Source organism: Anastrepha ludens, chromosome X (genome assembly GCF_028408465.1).
Source record: "Anastrepha ludens isolate Willacy chromosome X, idAnaLude1.1, whole genome shotgun sequence".
Lineage (NCBI taxonomy): Eukaryota > Metazoa > Arthropoda > Insecta > Diptera > Tephritidae > Anastrepha > Anastrepha ludens.
In genome coordinates, this window is record NC_071503.1 from 80,435,321 (window position 1) to 80,451,792 (window position 16,472).

Sequence of the window (16,472 nt, forward strand, 5' to 3'; positions counted from 1 at the left end):
GCTGGGCGGTTAAACATGAAACTGGGCCCTTACTCTGTAATGCGATGCGAAAAGCAATGCGATGCGAAAATAAATTGCGTTACGAAGGGTAATTGGTACTCTGTAGCGCTATCGCATCGCTGAAAGGGTTGCTCTTTTTATTATTCACTTATTTTTCGCTTTAGTATGCATCACTGACCGAAATGTCAAAGAAAGCGACCAAAACAAACGAGCGATTGGAAGTAAAGTACCTATATTTAAATAATATAAAGTAATGGATTCTGTAGCTTTATGGGACGAATCATCTGAGGAAAGCATTTCTCGGAGATTTATAAGAGATAACTCCAACATTATGAGTCTCAGCGATCAAAGGTAAGTTAAACTTTAAAGAATTACTCATGCTTTATTCATCAGTTTGTTCTATTCATCAGTTTTGTGCAGAATTTTCGGCTTAGTAAGGAAGAGATGAAATCTCCAACGAGAGCAACGCCTATCCCTTACATCATAAAAGTTGCAACCACCCTAAAGTTTCTTGCTCAGGGTGCGTATCAGCCTTTAATTGGCCAAGACCATCGCGCGGGGCTAGCACAGCAAACCGTTTCCAGTTGCCTTTGGGAAGTTTGCAGTGCAATTGAAAAGGTATTGTGTCCAAAACATATCGTTTTTTCGATGAGCAGTGAAAAGAAACAGGATGCCAACCTTAGCTTTTACGAAACATGTGGAATTCCGGGTGTGGTAGGAGCAGTGGATGGAACGCACATCCAAATAATAAGGCCATCAAATGACGAGCATTTATTTTTTAACCGAAAGCTTAAGCACAGCATACGAGTAAATGCAATGGTGGTAAGAGTGTTTCGATTAAATAAGATTATTTTCATTAAACATTTTTTGTTCTACTTTAGATATGTGATCACAAAATGCAAATTAGAGCCGTGAATGGTAGATTTGGCGGTGCATCGCATGATTCGCACATATGGAACATGTCCGGTGAGCGCGAATATTTAAAAACTGCCTATGAAAACGGTGACTCTGGCCAACGAATTCTTGGTAAGCTTTTTAATATATGACCTTAATGTAGTATTAATATAGTCTTATATAATATATAACATACATATGTATAATTGTTAATACACATATATATTTAATTCATTTAATTCAATTAATAGTCTAAAAATACAGTATTTCTTACAGACTATGAAAACAGATTAATGCTAAATTAATTAATCAAAGTAAACTAAACTTATAATTAACCAGCTTCAATTGTAATGAGTAAAAGAAAAAGATAAAATTTCTTATAACTTACAAAGAGGATTAATTCATTTTAGTAAGTCAAGAAATACAGAGTTTCTTACTAACTACATAGAACTAAGAGTATTTATATAGAAGTAGTTGACAAAATTAAAGCTTATTAAACTAAATTAACAGAATATATTAGATAATTATTTAGAATTCTTACAAAGGAAGAAATTTTTTAATTGGGTATTAAAGATTTGTGAATGAATTCCTTATACAAAGACTTATTTAAAGTACGAAACTTATTCCTGTGGAGGGTAAAAAAATCATAATAGCGGGTTTCGTTAGTTAACTTGAACTTCTTAAAAAACTTATTTCTCAAATTTTTATGATGTTTAAGTTCTCTCGTGCACCAAGGAATCTTATAATTTACACGCTTAAAAATTGGAACATGTTGAGAGCATATATCAAGGACTAAAGTTTTAAATATCTTAAAGCACTCAGCAACTTCAATATTGCCTAGAGATACTTCCCAATCAATTTCACGTAAGGCATTATCGAGAGTTTGGAAATCACAATTGGCAAAATTAAAGGAGGGATGAGCACTATCGGGCCTGGATTCAAAAAATTCTAAAAATTCCAAGTCTAGCTTTAAAGGAATATGGTGAACGCTGATCGGCGATATAGAAGAAAAAGACTGCGATAGAACAGAACTAATGTTGTCACTTATAAAAATCAAATCTAATAAACGACTCATACTATTAGTTAACCCATTAATCTGAGTTAGACCCATGCCCAGTAAATTATCAATAAAAAAAGATTCAGTAGGACTATTGACATTTGAAGGCGTTAGATATACGTTATTGTCTAAATATACCCAATTTATATTGCTTAAGTTAAAATCCCCTAAGACACATAATTGGTTATTCCCAATAACATCTTGAAGGGCTAATATGTTGTTCACATGCGACTTATACAAGTACTCATTACTTAAGGGTGGAATATAAGACACACAAATATAAAGAAAACTATGCGCACCGCGTATTCGCACGCATAGCTGGTCTAATACAGTATCAGTCTCATGTAATTGAACGAGTGATGCGTGACGATTACAGCGAACTGCAATCATGACTCCGCCTCCTCTGCTACATCCAGTTTTGACAGCATCTCTGTCTTTACGAAAAAGAACGTAAATGTTTGGATCGAAGAATTCAGCATCAAAAAAGTTTGAGTTGAGCCAAGTTTCGGTTATAACCACCACATCATACTCACAAAATGAACTAAGCAATCGTACTTCATCTGACTTACTTCTTAGTCCGGACGCATTTTCATAATAAATTTTTAATCGATTATTAGGCCTGGCACAGGCAACTAATTCTGCGGCGGTTGATATATTTGCTTGGTAAGGTACAGTTCCTACGTAGTCACTTCTTTGTTTACTCGCTCTTGAAAAAACTTGAAAGGGCGTACTTTTACGCCAGCTGGCCAGAGCTCTGAATTTAGTAAGCTGTCATAATGATTTGAGAAGACCCCTAGTTTAAAGTTCACTCGCTTTAGAGAATCAACAGCCACATCCTTCTTTACAAGGGTATAGCAAGATATCATTTCGGAACTAATTGATGAATGCTTAGATACGTAGGCGATAATATTACTTGTTGTTACAGATGGCTTAAATGAAGATAAATGTAACCATTTCATTCTATGAGCAACATTTAATTCATCATTTGAGCTCGACCCAACAACGATTTTACGAGTAAGCGCTTTCACTTTTGGCTTATTCGTACCAATAGAAAGAGCGGACGCAGAGTTAGAAGCAGAAGCAGAGGCATCCGCAGCAGAGGCATTTTGTTCGGGATGTGAAGTTAATTTAGCAACGTCGGCGTAAGATGCAGTCGCAGCCGCAGCAGAATCCACCACCGTTGCTGAACACGATGCTTTGTTGGTCTTGCGTTGCTCGATTGGCTGAGCCGTTTGTTGATTAGATTTATTTCCCTCTTCTACAGCTGGGAGAGGATTTATGTGAAGAGAAAGCGAAGAAGCGGTAGATGGCAAATTGACGGCAGACTTAGGAGACAATTGTTTTGATGCACTTTTCACATTTTTATTAGCACACTTGCAAGAGCATGCAATGCGTCGGAGTTCTTTGACTTCCTTTGTGAGCATAGAAATAGCTGATACCACATCTTCGGTGTGTGATTTGCGCATAGCTTTAATTTCGGAATGCATATGTTCCGTTTTTTCAACTAAGAGCTGCTTTTCTGTTTGTAAAATATTTAGCATTGTCACCGCGCTCTTGTATTCTATTTTAAGAGCAGAAATTTCATTTAGCACGGTTAACAAAGAGATTTGCTGGTTATTGTCGATTATATTTTGATTAGACTGATTAGTCGGCAACGGTTGTTGATTTGTGATATTCACATCTTGATTTTGTGTATTAGATAAACACGCACTTTTCGTTTTATTTGTTATGCACTCACTTGGGGAAGGGCATAGGGGAGGAGAGCGAATAGACGCCCGACGAGTAGCCTGACAGTCCTTGCACAAATATTTGTTGTTAGTGCTAAGTAAAAATTCTAAATCGCTTTGCAAAATCCCAACACAACCTAAATGGAAAAATTCGCCGCACTTAGCGCATTGAACTTTGGCATTAACTTTGTTGCGATCAACTCTCTGCCCACAAACACACGGCATTTTACAGCTAATATGCAAATTATGCTTTGTATTTCAATAAAGGAGTCACTGTCTCTATAACATTTGTTTATTATTTAGATTATGAATTTTTTAAACAATGTAATATATATTACATAATAAGAAGTAAAAAGGCACGGAGCTCGATGAAAACACGTCTATACCGAATGAGCATACACACATTTATATATGTATATGTATATGCATTTTCATTTAATAAATGCTTATGAACATGCATATGCACATATGTAGCTATTGTAATTTATTGTTATTCAACTAAAAATACCTTTATATTTTTGTTATCTGCAAAACATTCAAAGGGAAGGTCGTTAATTGAGAGAGTTTTTGGCGTTTTGAAAGGCCGATTTCGTTGCCTTCTAGCTTCAAGGGAGTTACACTATGCTCCAGAAAAGGTTGTGCAAATACTAAATGTTTGTTGTGCTCTGCATAATATATGTATAATGGTCAAAGTTCATCCTCAGAGTTTAGAAATCGAACCGGAGCAAGTGAACATGGTAAATATAGAAAGTGTAGAAAATCTGAGTTTTGGAAATATAGCTAGACGTGTAAGAGACCAAATAAAAAATGATATGATTGGCACTCGAAATTCTGTATGAAAAATGTGTTTAAATTAAATCGTTTTTTAAAAAATATGAATTCAGTCTTTTATTTAAGTTAGGTCTAAAAAGTGTGTACCTATATTAAAACTAATAGCAATAGTGTACAAATTACATGCATTGTATACATTTTCTAAGCTATAATACTCGCACTTCGGTAAGGCACTGTGCATGGATAGGTACATCAAAACGAAGTCACTTGTATGTGTAGGCACATACGTACATAAGTAAAAAATTAAAAGGAAGTTCCATGTTTCTTATGTGTCTTATTTGTCTGCAACTCCACATCCAACATTTGTTGTTGAATTTCTAATTTGCTAAGTTTTAACTTTAAATTATCAAGGTCCATTTTTTGACTATGGACGAATTGCTCTTTTGCTAAATTTAGCTTTCTTTCTATTTTATATGCCATTTTCATGGTTTTGGAAATATTTTTTACGGAATCATTAATCTCAGTCAGTATTTCTGTTGAATTTTTTTGGTACATAATTTGATTATCCACCTGCTTTTCTAGTAAGCTTTGCTTATTGCGTGGAGTGAGTACCGAACGGCTGCAGGAAGGTTTCTCAGTCACCTGTTCGGGCACATCGACTGAATCGCTGTCATTCGCCTCTTCGGGCATATCGACTAAATCGCTATCATTAAAAGCTGCTTCAAAACTTTTAGTTGGTACGTCCGTCTGATGCGCACCAAACTCCCGCGTGCTACCTATCCTGCCCACAGATTTATTTATAGATAGCAACTCGCTGTTCTAATTGGTTCAAGGAGGAATAAACAGACGGACTGCCCCCTGTACCGGCAATATTGGTTTTGTTCCGACGCATTTTGGCTTTCAAATGGAGTTTGTAGTCTGCCCAAACCTGAAAATTATAATAATCCCATTATAGAAAAAAAAGTACACATGTCACTAAAGTTACTTTTCTCCAGTCGGCCATATCGGTGGTCCAGCAGCATTTAGTTGGGAAGTTACTCTCTTCCATAAATTATTGACTGTTGTTTTTGCGATGGGCGTCTTCATTAGTCCCTTTGCCAAATCTGGATGTGTTGTCATGAAGTCCACTTGGATTTCGAATTGTTTCTTTTGTGTTTGGTTGTTGGTCTTTGGAGTTGCCCTATATATTTTTCCGAAAAGGTACAATGAATTAATATATCAAATTTATAAAATTATCAATTAATACTTACATATATGGAAATGGCGTATGGCTATTACTTGTAGCAAGAAAAATGCGATAGTGACAGCTGTTTGACATTCACTTTCGCAATACAGAGTGCTGCCGATGCGAAAAGGGAGAAAAAATTGCGAAAGCGCAAAATGTGAATGCGAATGTCAAAATACCGAGTACCGATTTTGCGATTTCGTGAATTTCTTTCGCATCGCAGTACAGAGTAAGGGCCCTGATGTTGTCTCCTCTGCCCTTGTGCAACTGAGTGCTGAGATGAAAATCCTGCGTGTTTGTGTTCTTGCTTGTGAGTGTCAAGCAAAACTGCGAAACCAAACCAAAAATGCGAAAATCAAAGCAAAGAGGCGAGAGTCTCTATTGCCAATGTCTGCTGGTTCGACGACCGTAAGCTCGCCTACACAACCTGCTGTTGATGCTGTCGTTAACTATTCTCTTGCATCGTATCGCTCATATGCTGCTGCCGGCAGAATCGACTGAGCAGTGCAATACGAATGTTAATATGCAAGTCAACTGCGCATTGTAAACTAGCCATCTCTATTATACAGATGTACTCAGTGCTGACGCTGCTCCTACTAATAAGGTTACTTTGCGCTCTTCTTCTAGTGCGAACTTTGCTCCTATTACCAAAAAGGGCAGTGATAAAGTTGACAACCATCCCAGTAGGAAATCAAATGGCATAGTGAGTAGTAATGTGAATAGTGAATTGAAGGTGGCATGTCGCGTGAAATGGTTTCACCGTTCATCTTTTGCGAATTCTGCCACTACTGATAGTATCGTATCTTACGTTTCAAAGCATACGTCAATCGATTCATATTTGATTACTTGCCATATGCTTGTTAAAAAAGATGTCGATGTTTCAACATTGCTTTAAGCTAAGTATCCCGGCATCACATTATGATATTCTTCTGAATTCAGCATTATAGCCTACTGATGTGATTGTACGCCCGTTCGAGTTTTTTCGGAAAGAAGATTCTGTACCAGTAAAACTAAGATTCCGTTCCAAAAGAAATTATTTCTAAGTCTCTAGGGATTTATTTCCAAAATGTTTCCGGATTCAGAACTAAGTCTAAGACTCTACGTAATTTGAGTGCTCACTTAGACTATGACGTATATGTTCTTTTTGAAACTTGGTTAAACGCTGAATTTAATGAAAATGAATACTTTGACTCGAATCTTTTTAATGCATACCGGAAGTACCGAAATTCCCAAAAAACAGGACTGTCAAGGGGTGGAGGCGTTTTAATAGCTATTTGTCGTCAATGCCGATCATCGTTCGAGCACTTAGACAACGTTTTATTTACGCCTGTGCTAGGGCAGATAATTTGCCTGATATTATCTGGTCATTTTACGACAATAACTGTGATTTAATTGCTGAAAACTTTAACAACTTTTCGGAATCTTACTTAGTCGATAGCTTTTTAAGTTCAAATCGTATCAAAATTAATAATTGTACTACTAAGCTTTCTCGAATTGTAGATCTAATTTTCGTAAACGGCAACATGAATTTCTCACTTAGTGAATGTCTTGATCCACTTTTGTATATCATATACCGCTTGTTATTCGCTTATTATTCTATAAATATAGGAGACTAAGTGCTAACAAAGTTAATACACATTTTTGCTTTAAAGGGTGTAATTTCTGTGTTGTTAATAACGAAAAATCTTTTTTTAAAACGAGAATTTATGATATTTTTAGTAAATATGTACCATCTACTAGTAGTAATAGCTATAAAATTCCTTGGTGTACACTAAAATTGAAAGAACTTAACAATTTGGGGAACAAGTTTTTTAAAAATTTAAATGATCTAATGCCAAAGTTCACAAGGATAAATATTTGCGCTTCGCTAAAACATTTAAGTACTTAAGTTCGTAATGTTCGAGGATTTGAGGATGAAATCAAAACGCATCCTAAAGCGTTCTGGCGATATGTAAAATCCAGGAAGAGCTGCTCTAGCATTTCCTTAGATGTCTTCTTCAATGGAAACTACGCTTCCTCTACCAAGGAGGCTGTTGACCTTTTTGCGTACTTTTTTAGTTCCAATTTTGTACCAGCGTTAGGATAAATTAGATATGATAGAGAGGATACTGCTTCTTCTGTTAATTTTGGTCCTCTCCAGTTAACTGTTGATGATATTTGGGATGGTATTCAGCACATTCGAAGCTCATGCCAAGTGGATACTGATGGATTGTCATCTTCTTTTATCAAAAAATGCTCTGCTCTTGCCTATCCACATCTGATAATTTTTAATAAATCGTTAGCTTGTGGACAATTCATAGATGCTTGGAAAGTTACCTCTATCACAACCATATTTAAAGCTGGGAATTAAAATGACATCGCGAACTACAGACCTATTTCCAAACTTTCAACGGTTTCAAAGCTCCTTGAGTATATTGTAAAATAAAAATTATACAATACTTCGCTGTGAAACGTAATATATCAAGTAATCAGTATGCCTATGCATAGGTCAACAGTCACTAATCTTGCTCTTTTCTCAGACTTTTGTATGTCGGCTTTCAATAATAGCCTTCAAGTTGACGCAGTTTATACGGAGTTTTCCAAGGTCTTCGATAAAGTCTGCCACTAAACCTATATCTCTAAACTAATGAGTTTTGGGTTTCACTCTACTTTCCTCAAATGGATAAAGTCGTACCTTTACAATCGTGAATGTGTAGTGGTTATCGATAATGTATTGTCATCTTCTTTTATCAAAAAATGCTCTGCTCTTGCCTATCCACATCTGATAATTTTTAATAAATCGTTAGCTTGTGGACAATTCATAGATGCTTGGAAAGTTACCTCTATCACAACCATATTTAAAGCTGGGAATTAAAATGACATCGCGAACTACAGACCTATTTCCAAACTTTCAACGGTTTCAAAGCTCCTTGAGTATATTGTAAAATAAAAATTATACAATACTTCGCTGTGAAACGTAATATATCAAGTAATCAGTATGCCTATGCATAGGTCAACAGTCACTAATCTTGCTCTTTTCTCAGACTTTTGTATGTCGGCTTTCAATAATAGCCTTCAAGTTGACGCAGTTTATACGGAGTTTTCCAAGGTCTTCGATAAAGTCTGCCACTAAACCTATATCTCTAAACTAATGAGTTTTGGGTTTCACTCTACTTTCCTCAAATGGATAAAGTCGTACCTTCACAATCGTGAATGTGTAGTGGTTATCGATAATGTATCTTCTTATCCTTTCATTGCCTCTGCTGGAGTTCCCCAGGGCACTATTTTGGGCCCTTTGTTTTTTGTAATTTTTATTAATAACATATCTGAATGTTTTCATTTCTCCGAGTTTCTTTTATACAGTAGTCTTAAAATTTTTTAAAACTGTACGAAACCTGTCTGATTCATATTTACAACCTTCAATCAGACCTCAACAACGTCGTGGCATAGTGCGATATGAATCTACTTAAATTAAATAATAAAAATGCTATAATGTTTCTTTTTCTAAGCAATTAACATCTACCTCATATTTTATAAAGAATTCGCGCCTAAATACTCTTAATGAAATTACTGATTTGGGTGTAATCTTCGACTCCACCTTCCAGTTTCTTAGTTATTTAAATTTTGTCATCACCAAATCGTATTCTACACTTGTATTCATTCGGCGGTTTGCTTCCGATTTTACGGATCCTTATGCTTTGAAGTCACTATTTACTTCACTCTTGCGATCCGTATGCCGGAGTATGCCGCCTTTATCTGGAGGCCTTATCATCAGTGCCACATCAATAGACTTGAAGGTATTCAAAAGAAATTTCTTTGTTTTGCACTCAGATCGTTGACCTTCACTGATTCGATTCCTTCTTATAATGCAAGGTGCGCATTACTAGACTTAAAATCGTTACAAAGTAGAAGAAGAATACTTTCACTCTGCTTTGTTTTCGATATTATAAATGGGACGCCTATACTTTTAGCGCGCATTCATTTTTACATACGAGTACCTCTAAAAAATCTTCGGAGTAAAGATTTATTCTTTCTAGAGCGGGTTAGAACTGTTAATGCCTCGAAAGCACCTATGATTAGAACATTGAATGAGCTCAGCCATATTTCAAGTTTTTTGGCTTTTGAAATTAAATTATCAGTTAATAAATATCTGCCCGATCAACACCTTTCATATGTTTGTTGTACTCTGTTATGCAAGGTTTTTTGATATATTCCTTAGTTTTTCTATCTAGTTTGGTAGGTTGGTTGGTTAAAGTGGTGATTCTTCTAGAATCCAACTAGCGCTTCGGCGCCATTTTGTTGCCACGTCCTCGTTACCAACTTGTTTAACGGTTATTTACAGCATAACTATATCCAGTCTGTGCGGTTAAGGAACCTTATTAGGTTGTTGACGTCTAAGCCAGATAGTTGTTCGAGATTTTCGAACAGCGGTTGGCCCAGGGTGGAGGATGGTCTCATATGTAGAAGTCCATGCAAGTGGGGAAAGTTACTGATCGCCATTCACTTGGGAGAGGCCATGACGATTCTTCTGCACCCGTTCGGAAGTGAGCTAAAGTGAGAAGGCGAAACATTCCAGGATAGCTGGTTGTGCGCTGGCTTTGGGACCCGCCACTTAAAAACCTCCCCCAATGAAAGCATATACAAAGCCTCGGATGAGAACTTCCAACACTGATGACGACCCCTGCAAACGAACTAAGGACTATGATTTGAGGGCATGCACCTAGAATGTCCGGTACCTTAATGGGGAAACTGCATCTGCCCGGCTGGTTGATGTCCTCGTGACAGTAAAGGCTAACATCACTGCCATCCAAGAGATGCGATGGACGGGGCAAGGAAAGAAAACCATAGCACCTTGCGACGTCTACTACAGCTGCCATGTAAAGGAGCGCAAATTCGGTGTCGGATTTGTTGTGGGAGAGAGACTTCGTCGCCAAGTACTGTCGTTCACTCCGATGGACGAGCGTCTCGCAACAATCCGCATCAAAGCCCGTTTTTTTAACATATCGCTGATTTACGCCCACGCCCCGACGGAAAAGAAGGACAATGCGACCAAAGATTCCTTCTATGAGCGCCTGGAACGTTCCTATGAGCGCTGCCCCCGCCACGACATAAAAATCGTGCTTGGCGACTTCAACGCACGGGTGGACAAGAAGGGAATTTTTGGTCCCACAGTCAGAAAATTCAGCCTGCACAACGAAACATCCGGTAACGGGCAGAGGCTGATACCACCAAGCTACCTGGCTGTCTCCTGATCGAAAAATGCGAAACCAGATCGATCATGTTGTGATAGATGGAAGACACGCTTCTAGTGTATTAGATGTACGTACGATACGAGGACCCAACATCGAGTCGGATCATTACCTTGTTTCAGCCAAACTGTGCACACGCCTCTGTGCAGTGAAAAGCGTCCATCTAACTACGCAAAGAATATTCGACATCGAAAAGCTGCAATCACAACAGACAGCCAGAAGATTCGCCACTCGACTCTCACTCTTGCTCTCAGAGAGTACTGCCCAACAAACCGGCATGCACGAGCAATGGAGCAATATTTCTCGCTCTCTACGTACCGCCGCCGAAGAAGAAATCGGATTCCGGCGAGCCCGAAAAAACAATTGGTACGACGAGGAATGTCATGCTGCCGCCGAAAGAAAAGATGCTGCCTATAGAGCCACGCTGCGATCGGGCGCAACGCGAGCCATGTGGGATCGCTACAGAGAGCTAAGAAAAGAAGAGAGACGTATTATTCGACAGAAGAAACGAGAGGCCAAAATACGTGAGTGCGAGGAGCTTGAAGTGCTGGCCAACAGGAACGACGCCCGAAAATTATACAAGAAATTTCGGCGGCTTACAGAAGGTTTCAAGACCGGGGCGTTCTCCTGTAAGAACAAAGCCGGCGATCTGGTGACCGACATCCAGAGCATTCTTAAATTATAGAGAGAACACTTCTCGAACCTGTTAAACAGTGACAGCTGCGCATGTCACAGAGAATGTGAAGATCCCGATACCCCAATCGTTGACGACGGAATTGTCGTTCCGCTACCTGACCATGACGAGGTGAGAATAGCGATAACGCGGCTAAAGAACAATAAAGCCGCGGGCGCCGACGGACTGCCGGCTGAGCTATTCAAACATGGCGGCGAGGAGTTGGTAAGGTGCATGCATCAGCTCCTATGCAAAATATGGTCGGATGAAAGCATGCCTGCCAATTGGAATTTAAGTGTGCTCTGCCCAATCCATAAGAACGGCGATCCTGCAATTTGTGCCAATTACCGCAGGATTAGTCTACTAAATATCGCCTATAAGGTTCTAGCGAGCGTATTGTGTGAAAGGCTGAAGCCCACCGTCAACCAACTGATTGGACCTTATCAGTGTGGCTTTAGACCTGGAAAGTCTACCATCGACCAAATATTCACAATACGCCAAGTCTTGGAAAAGACCCATGAAAGGAGAATCGACACACACCATCTTTTCGTCGACTTCAAAGCTGCATTCGACAGTACGGAAAGGAGTTACTTGTATGCCGCGATGTCTGAATTTGGTCTCCCCGCAAGGATGACGTTGCTCAACACCAGCAGCGCCGTCAGAATTGGGAAGGACCTCTCCGAGCCGTTTGATACCAAACGAGGTTTCAGACAGGGTGACTCGCTGTCGTGTGGCTTCTTTAACCTGATGTTGGAGAGCATCATACGAGCCGCAGAACTTAATCGCTCTGGCACAATATTTTATAAGAGCGTACAATTGCTGGCGTATGCCGATGATATTCACATTATCGGCCTTAACAACCGCGCTGCTAGTTCTGCCTTCTCCAAGCTGGATAAAGCGGCAAGGCCAATGGGTCTGGTGGTGAACGAGGACAAAACGAAGTACCTCCTGCCATCAAACAAACAGTCGGCGCACTCGCGCATCGGCACCCACGTCACTGTTGACAGTTACAATTTCGAGGTTGTAAAAGACTTCGTTTATTTAGGAACCAGCATTAACACCGATAACAATGTCAGCCTTGAAATCAAACGTAGAATCTCTCTTGCCAACAAGTGCTACTTTGGACTAAGTAGGCAATTGAGTGGTAAAGTCCTCTCTCGACGAACAAAACTAACACTCTACAAGACTCTCATCATGCCCGTCCTAACGTATGGCGCCGAAGCGTGGACGATGACAACATCCGATGAAGCGGCGCTTGGAGTGTTTGAGAGAAAGATTCTGCGTAAGAATTTTGGACCTTTGCACGTTGACAACGGCGAATATCGCAGACGATGGAGCGATAAGCTGTATGAGCTTTACGACGACATAGACATAGCGCAGCGAATAAAGATCCAGCGGCTACGTTGGCTGGGTCATGTCCGAATGGATACAAACGCTTCGGCACTGAAAGTATTCGACGCGGTACCAGCTGGTGGTAGTAGAGGAAGAGGAAGGACTCCTCTGCGTTGGAAAGATCAGGTGGAGAAGTACTTGGCTTCACTTGGTGTGTCCAATTGGCGGAGGTTAGCACGAGAAAGAAACGACTGGCGCGCTTTGTTAAATTCGGCCAAAATCGCGTTAGCGGTTATCGCGCCAATTAAGAAGAAGAAGGTTGGCCCAGGGTTAACATTCTGTCCTTCCATAGGGCAGGGCATTCACAGAGGAAATGGAAGATTGTCTCCTTTTTCTCCGGTTGTTTTCAACTGTGACAGTATGTATTGTGAGGGATACCCATTTTGGCTGCTTGTTCTCCGATAGACCAAAAGCCAGTTATGACTGCCGTTAGTCTCCAGGCGTCCCGTCGTTTCATTCTTATTAATGCCGACGATTGCTTGAGGTTGTAGGTGGGCCATAACGTTCTGCTAATTTTGCATTTCGTCTGAACTTTCCACCTAGAGTCCGCGATTCGGAGGTATTTTTGGGAAATTGTACTCTTGACTGCACCTAATTGTGTGAGTACCGATTCTGCAAGAGCGTTATTCATGGCAGAGCCCCCTCTTGCCAGTTCATCTGCTTTTTCGTTACCTTCAATGTTCCGATGTCCCGGGACCCAGATTAAGGTAACTTTTCACTCAAGATGGTGAAGCTATTCCTACTTTGTTCCACCACTTAAGAGGTTGTTGTTGCCGACCCCAGTGCCTGGGTTGCAGCTTGGCTATCCGAGAGAATAGCGATATTACCCTTAAAAGAGAAATATGCGATTAGTAGCTCACAGGCTTCCCCAATTGCCAGTACTTCCGCCTGAAAGACACTGCTGGTATTAAGGAGACGCACAGATTTCTCAATTTTAAGTCTGTGAAAATATATACCACCTCCAACACCGCAGCCCATTTTACTTCCATCCGTACAGACTGTAGTGTCGAAGTTGTTTAGAGAGAATCCCTTATTCCATTCTTCCTTAGTTGGGAAGACAGTGGCAAAATTCCTATTGAAAGTTACCGTCGGGACGATGTAGTCAGTTCTCAGAGATTAACTGAGTTTGTCGCAATAATAGACTAGCATGACCATAAGTTTTTCTCTCCAGCGACCCGCTTCATTTAACCTAAATGCACTCATGGTTGCCGTCTTCTTAATATGTAGATCTATTGGAATAACGTGTGTCAGTGCATTGAGAGCCTCTCTAGGACATGACCTGATTGCACCGACCGTTATTGCACAGGCTGATCTTTGTATTCTGCCGAGTAGTTTGGTATTGTACTCTCTCCCTAGAGTCTTCCACCAAACTACCGAACCATACGATAAAATAGGTCGTATAACCGTCTTATGCAGCCATAATGTATGCTTAGGTTGAAGACCCCATCTAAAGCAATTTCTGCCTTCCTTACCCGTTCTTCAACATTTAATTTCCAGCTTAGTTTGGAGTCCAGAATTACCCCTAAGTACTTTGCGCTGGGTGATAGTGAGAGTTTGTCCGTTAATATTTGGTAGGGTAAAAGTTGGTACCTTATATCTGGTGGTGAAAAGCATAAGCTCTGTTTTACGTGGGTTTAAACCTAGGCCACAGCCTATGGCCCAAGAGTTAAGCTCGCCTAATGCCCTTTGGATGATCCCACTGATCGTATTAGGACACAGTCCTGACGCCATTAACACCACATCATCAGCGTACGCCACCGCTTTTACCCCACCTCAATTAAGTTTTGTTAAGACTTTGCTAATAACGCATAACCAGAGAAGTGGAGACAATACTCCCCCCTGTGGGGTGCCTCTGTGGACTTTCTTGGTTATACTGATATAAACATATTAGCTTTGATGATCCTGGTTTCTAGCATAGAGATGACCCAATTACTGATGCAATTGTCCACCTCTAAGTCTATCAACGCCCGTTGGATCGCATCTGTACTAACATTGTTAAAGGCGCCTTCTATATCCAGGAATGCCGCCATGGTATAATGTTTGTTCTCTAGAGAGCCCTCTATTGTTCGGATTACCTCGTGGAGCGCTGTCTCCGTAGATTTGCCTTTAAGGTACGCATGTTGTGCAGTAGATATACCAGAGCGCTCCAAAGAGCTTTTAAGATATATATCCAAAAGTCTTTCAAAGGTTTTTAACAGGAAAGACGAAAGACTGATTGGCCTATAGTCCTTCGCTGATTCATGCCCCCTCCTGCCTATTTTTGGAATTAAGACGACCTTGACTAGTTTCCAACTATCTGGAATATGACCTAGGTTTAAACACGCTTTAAAAATTTCCTCTAGCCATGGTAGGATACAGTCCAAGGTTTCCTGTAACATCTTTGGGATGATCCCATCTGGCCCCGGAGATTTAAAAGGTGAAAAAGATTTAATTGCCCATGCAACTTTGTAATTATTTCTTTTGCGAGGTGCTGTGGATTATATTAGCTCCGCCTGATACTTCCCCTCCCACTTTCGTGGACGCTGCACCCCGGGAAATGCGTGTTTAGCAGATTCCTCTGTCGTAGCTGTCCAAGTACCATCAGGCTTCTTGACCCAAGAAGCCATTGAATGATCTTTGGACAGAACACGGCTAAGCCTGGCAGAATCCCTGGTGGATTCGATTGACGAACAAAATTCGCTCCAGCTCTCTTTCTTGGCGGCCCTCATTGCCTTCTTGTACTGTCTCCGACTCTCTTTGTACAATTGCCAATTTCCTGTCGAGTAGCTGAGGTTAAATGTTGATCTAGATTTTTCCCTTAGTTTTGAGAACCTACTGCTCCACCAAGGGGGATGGGATTTTTTGCTAAATTTTATGGGGCAGGACGTTTTGTAGGCCCTACTAAATGCCTTCTCCAGTGTTGTGACCCTACTCTCAAGGTTTTCGGTGAGATTGATTTTGTGGATGGGAATGTCTCCTATTCTTTTATTGACTATGTTTCTGAACCTTTACCAGTTGGTTCTTAGTGGATTTCTATACTGTAAGGGCGGATCAACATTAAAATCCAGATCGTACAGGATCCAGCTGTGATCCGAAAAAGACCTTTTATCAGAGACCCTCCAATTGTCTAACCTTACTGAGCTGTTTTCAGACATTAGGGTAACATCGATCACTTCCTTCCATCCCCTGAAGTACTCCGTACTTGGAAACGTGAAAGTGGGAGTGTTACCCCTGTTACATACCGACAAGTTAGTGTTAATTATGAAATCATAAAGAAACTCACCTCGGTCGTTTGTTTCGGAGCTTCCCCATAGAGTATGCCTTGCATTAGCATCGCATCCGAGAAGCAGGGTTTTGTTCGGGTTTTCCGGCACAAGTTTACGGGCCTCCTCAGGCGGTGCTGGTCTTTCGTGTGCCATGTATATAGAGGTAAGCGTTATTCTGACTCCGTCAGTGGCTTCCACTTCAACAGCCGTCACATCCTGTGAACTATATAATGGAATCAAAAATGTGTTTAAGTGTTTTT

At 40.2% G+C, this 16,472-nt stretch overlaps 1 protein-coding gene across 1 annotated transcript; it reads left to right on the plus strand.

Annotated features, from left to right (window-relative positions):
* The first annotated feature begins 253 nt into the window (after positions 1-253).
* On the plus strand, positions 254-2,343 carry LOC128870255 (putative nuclease HARBI1). The gene is made up of 4 exons (XM_054112855.1): positions 254-351; positions 411-822; positions 882-1,026; positions 2,270-2,343. Exons 1-4 carry the CDS (start codon positions 254-256, stop codon positions 2,341-2,343), a joined length of 729 nt encoding a protein of 242 aa, XP_053968830.1.
* The last annotated feature ends 14,129 nt before the right edge of the window (positions 2,344-16,472 follow it).

What these genes read in the sequence shown, in the direction of transcription:
- LOC128870255 (XM_054112855.1), top strand. Translation starts at nt 254, where the DNA reads ATGGATTCTGTAGCTTTATGGGACGAATCATCTGAGGAAAGCATTTCT. An exon ending in ATGAGTCTCAGCGATCAAAG is followed by an intron (nt 352 to 410) that starts GTAAGTTAAACT and finishes TCTATTCATCAG; the next exon opens with TTTTGTGCAGAATTTTCGGC. An exon ending in TACGAGTAAATGCAATGGTG is followed by an intron (nt 823 to 881) that starts GTAAGAGTGTTT and finishes GTTCTACTTTAG; the next exon opens with ATATGTGATCACAAAATGCA.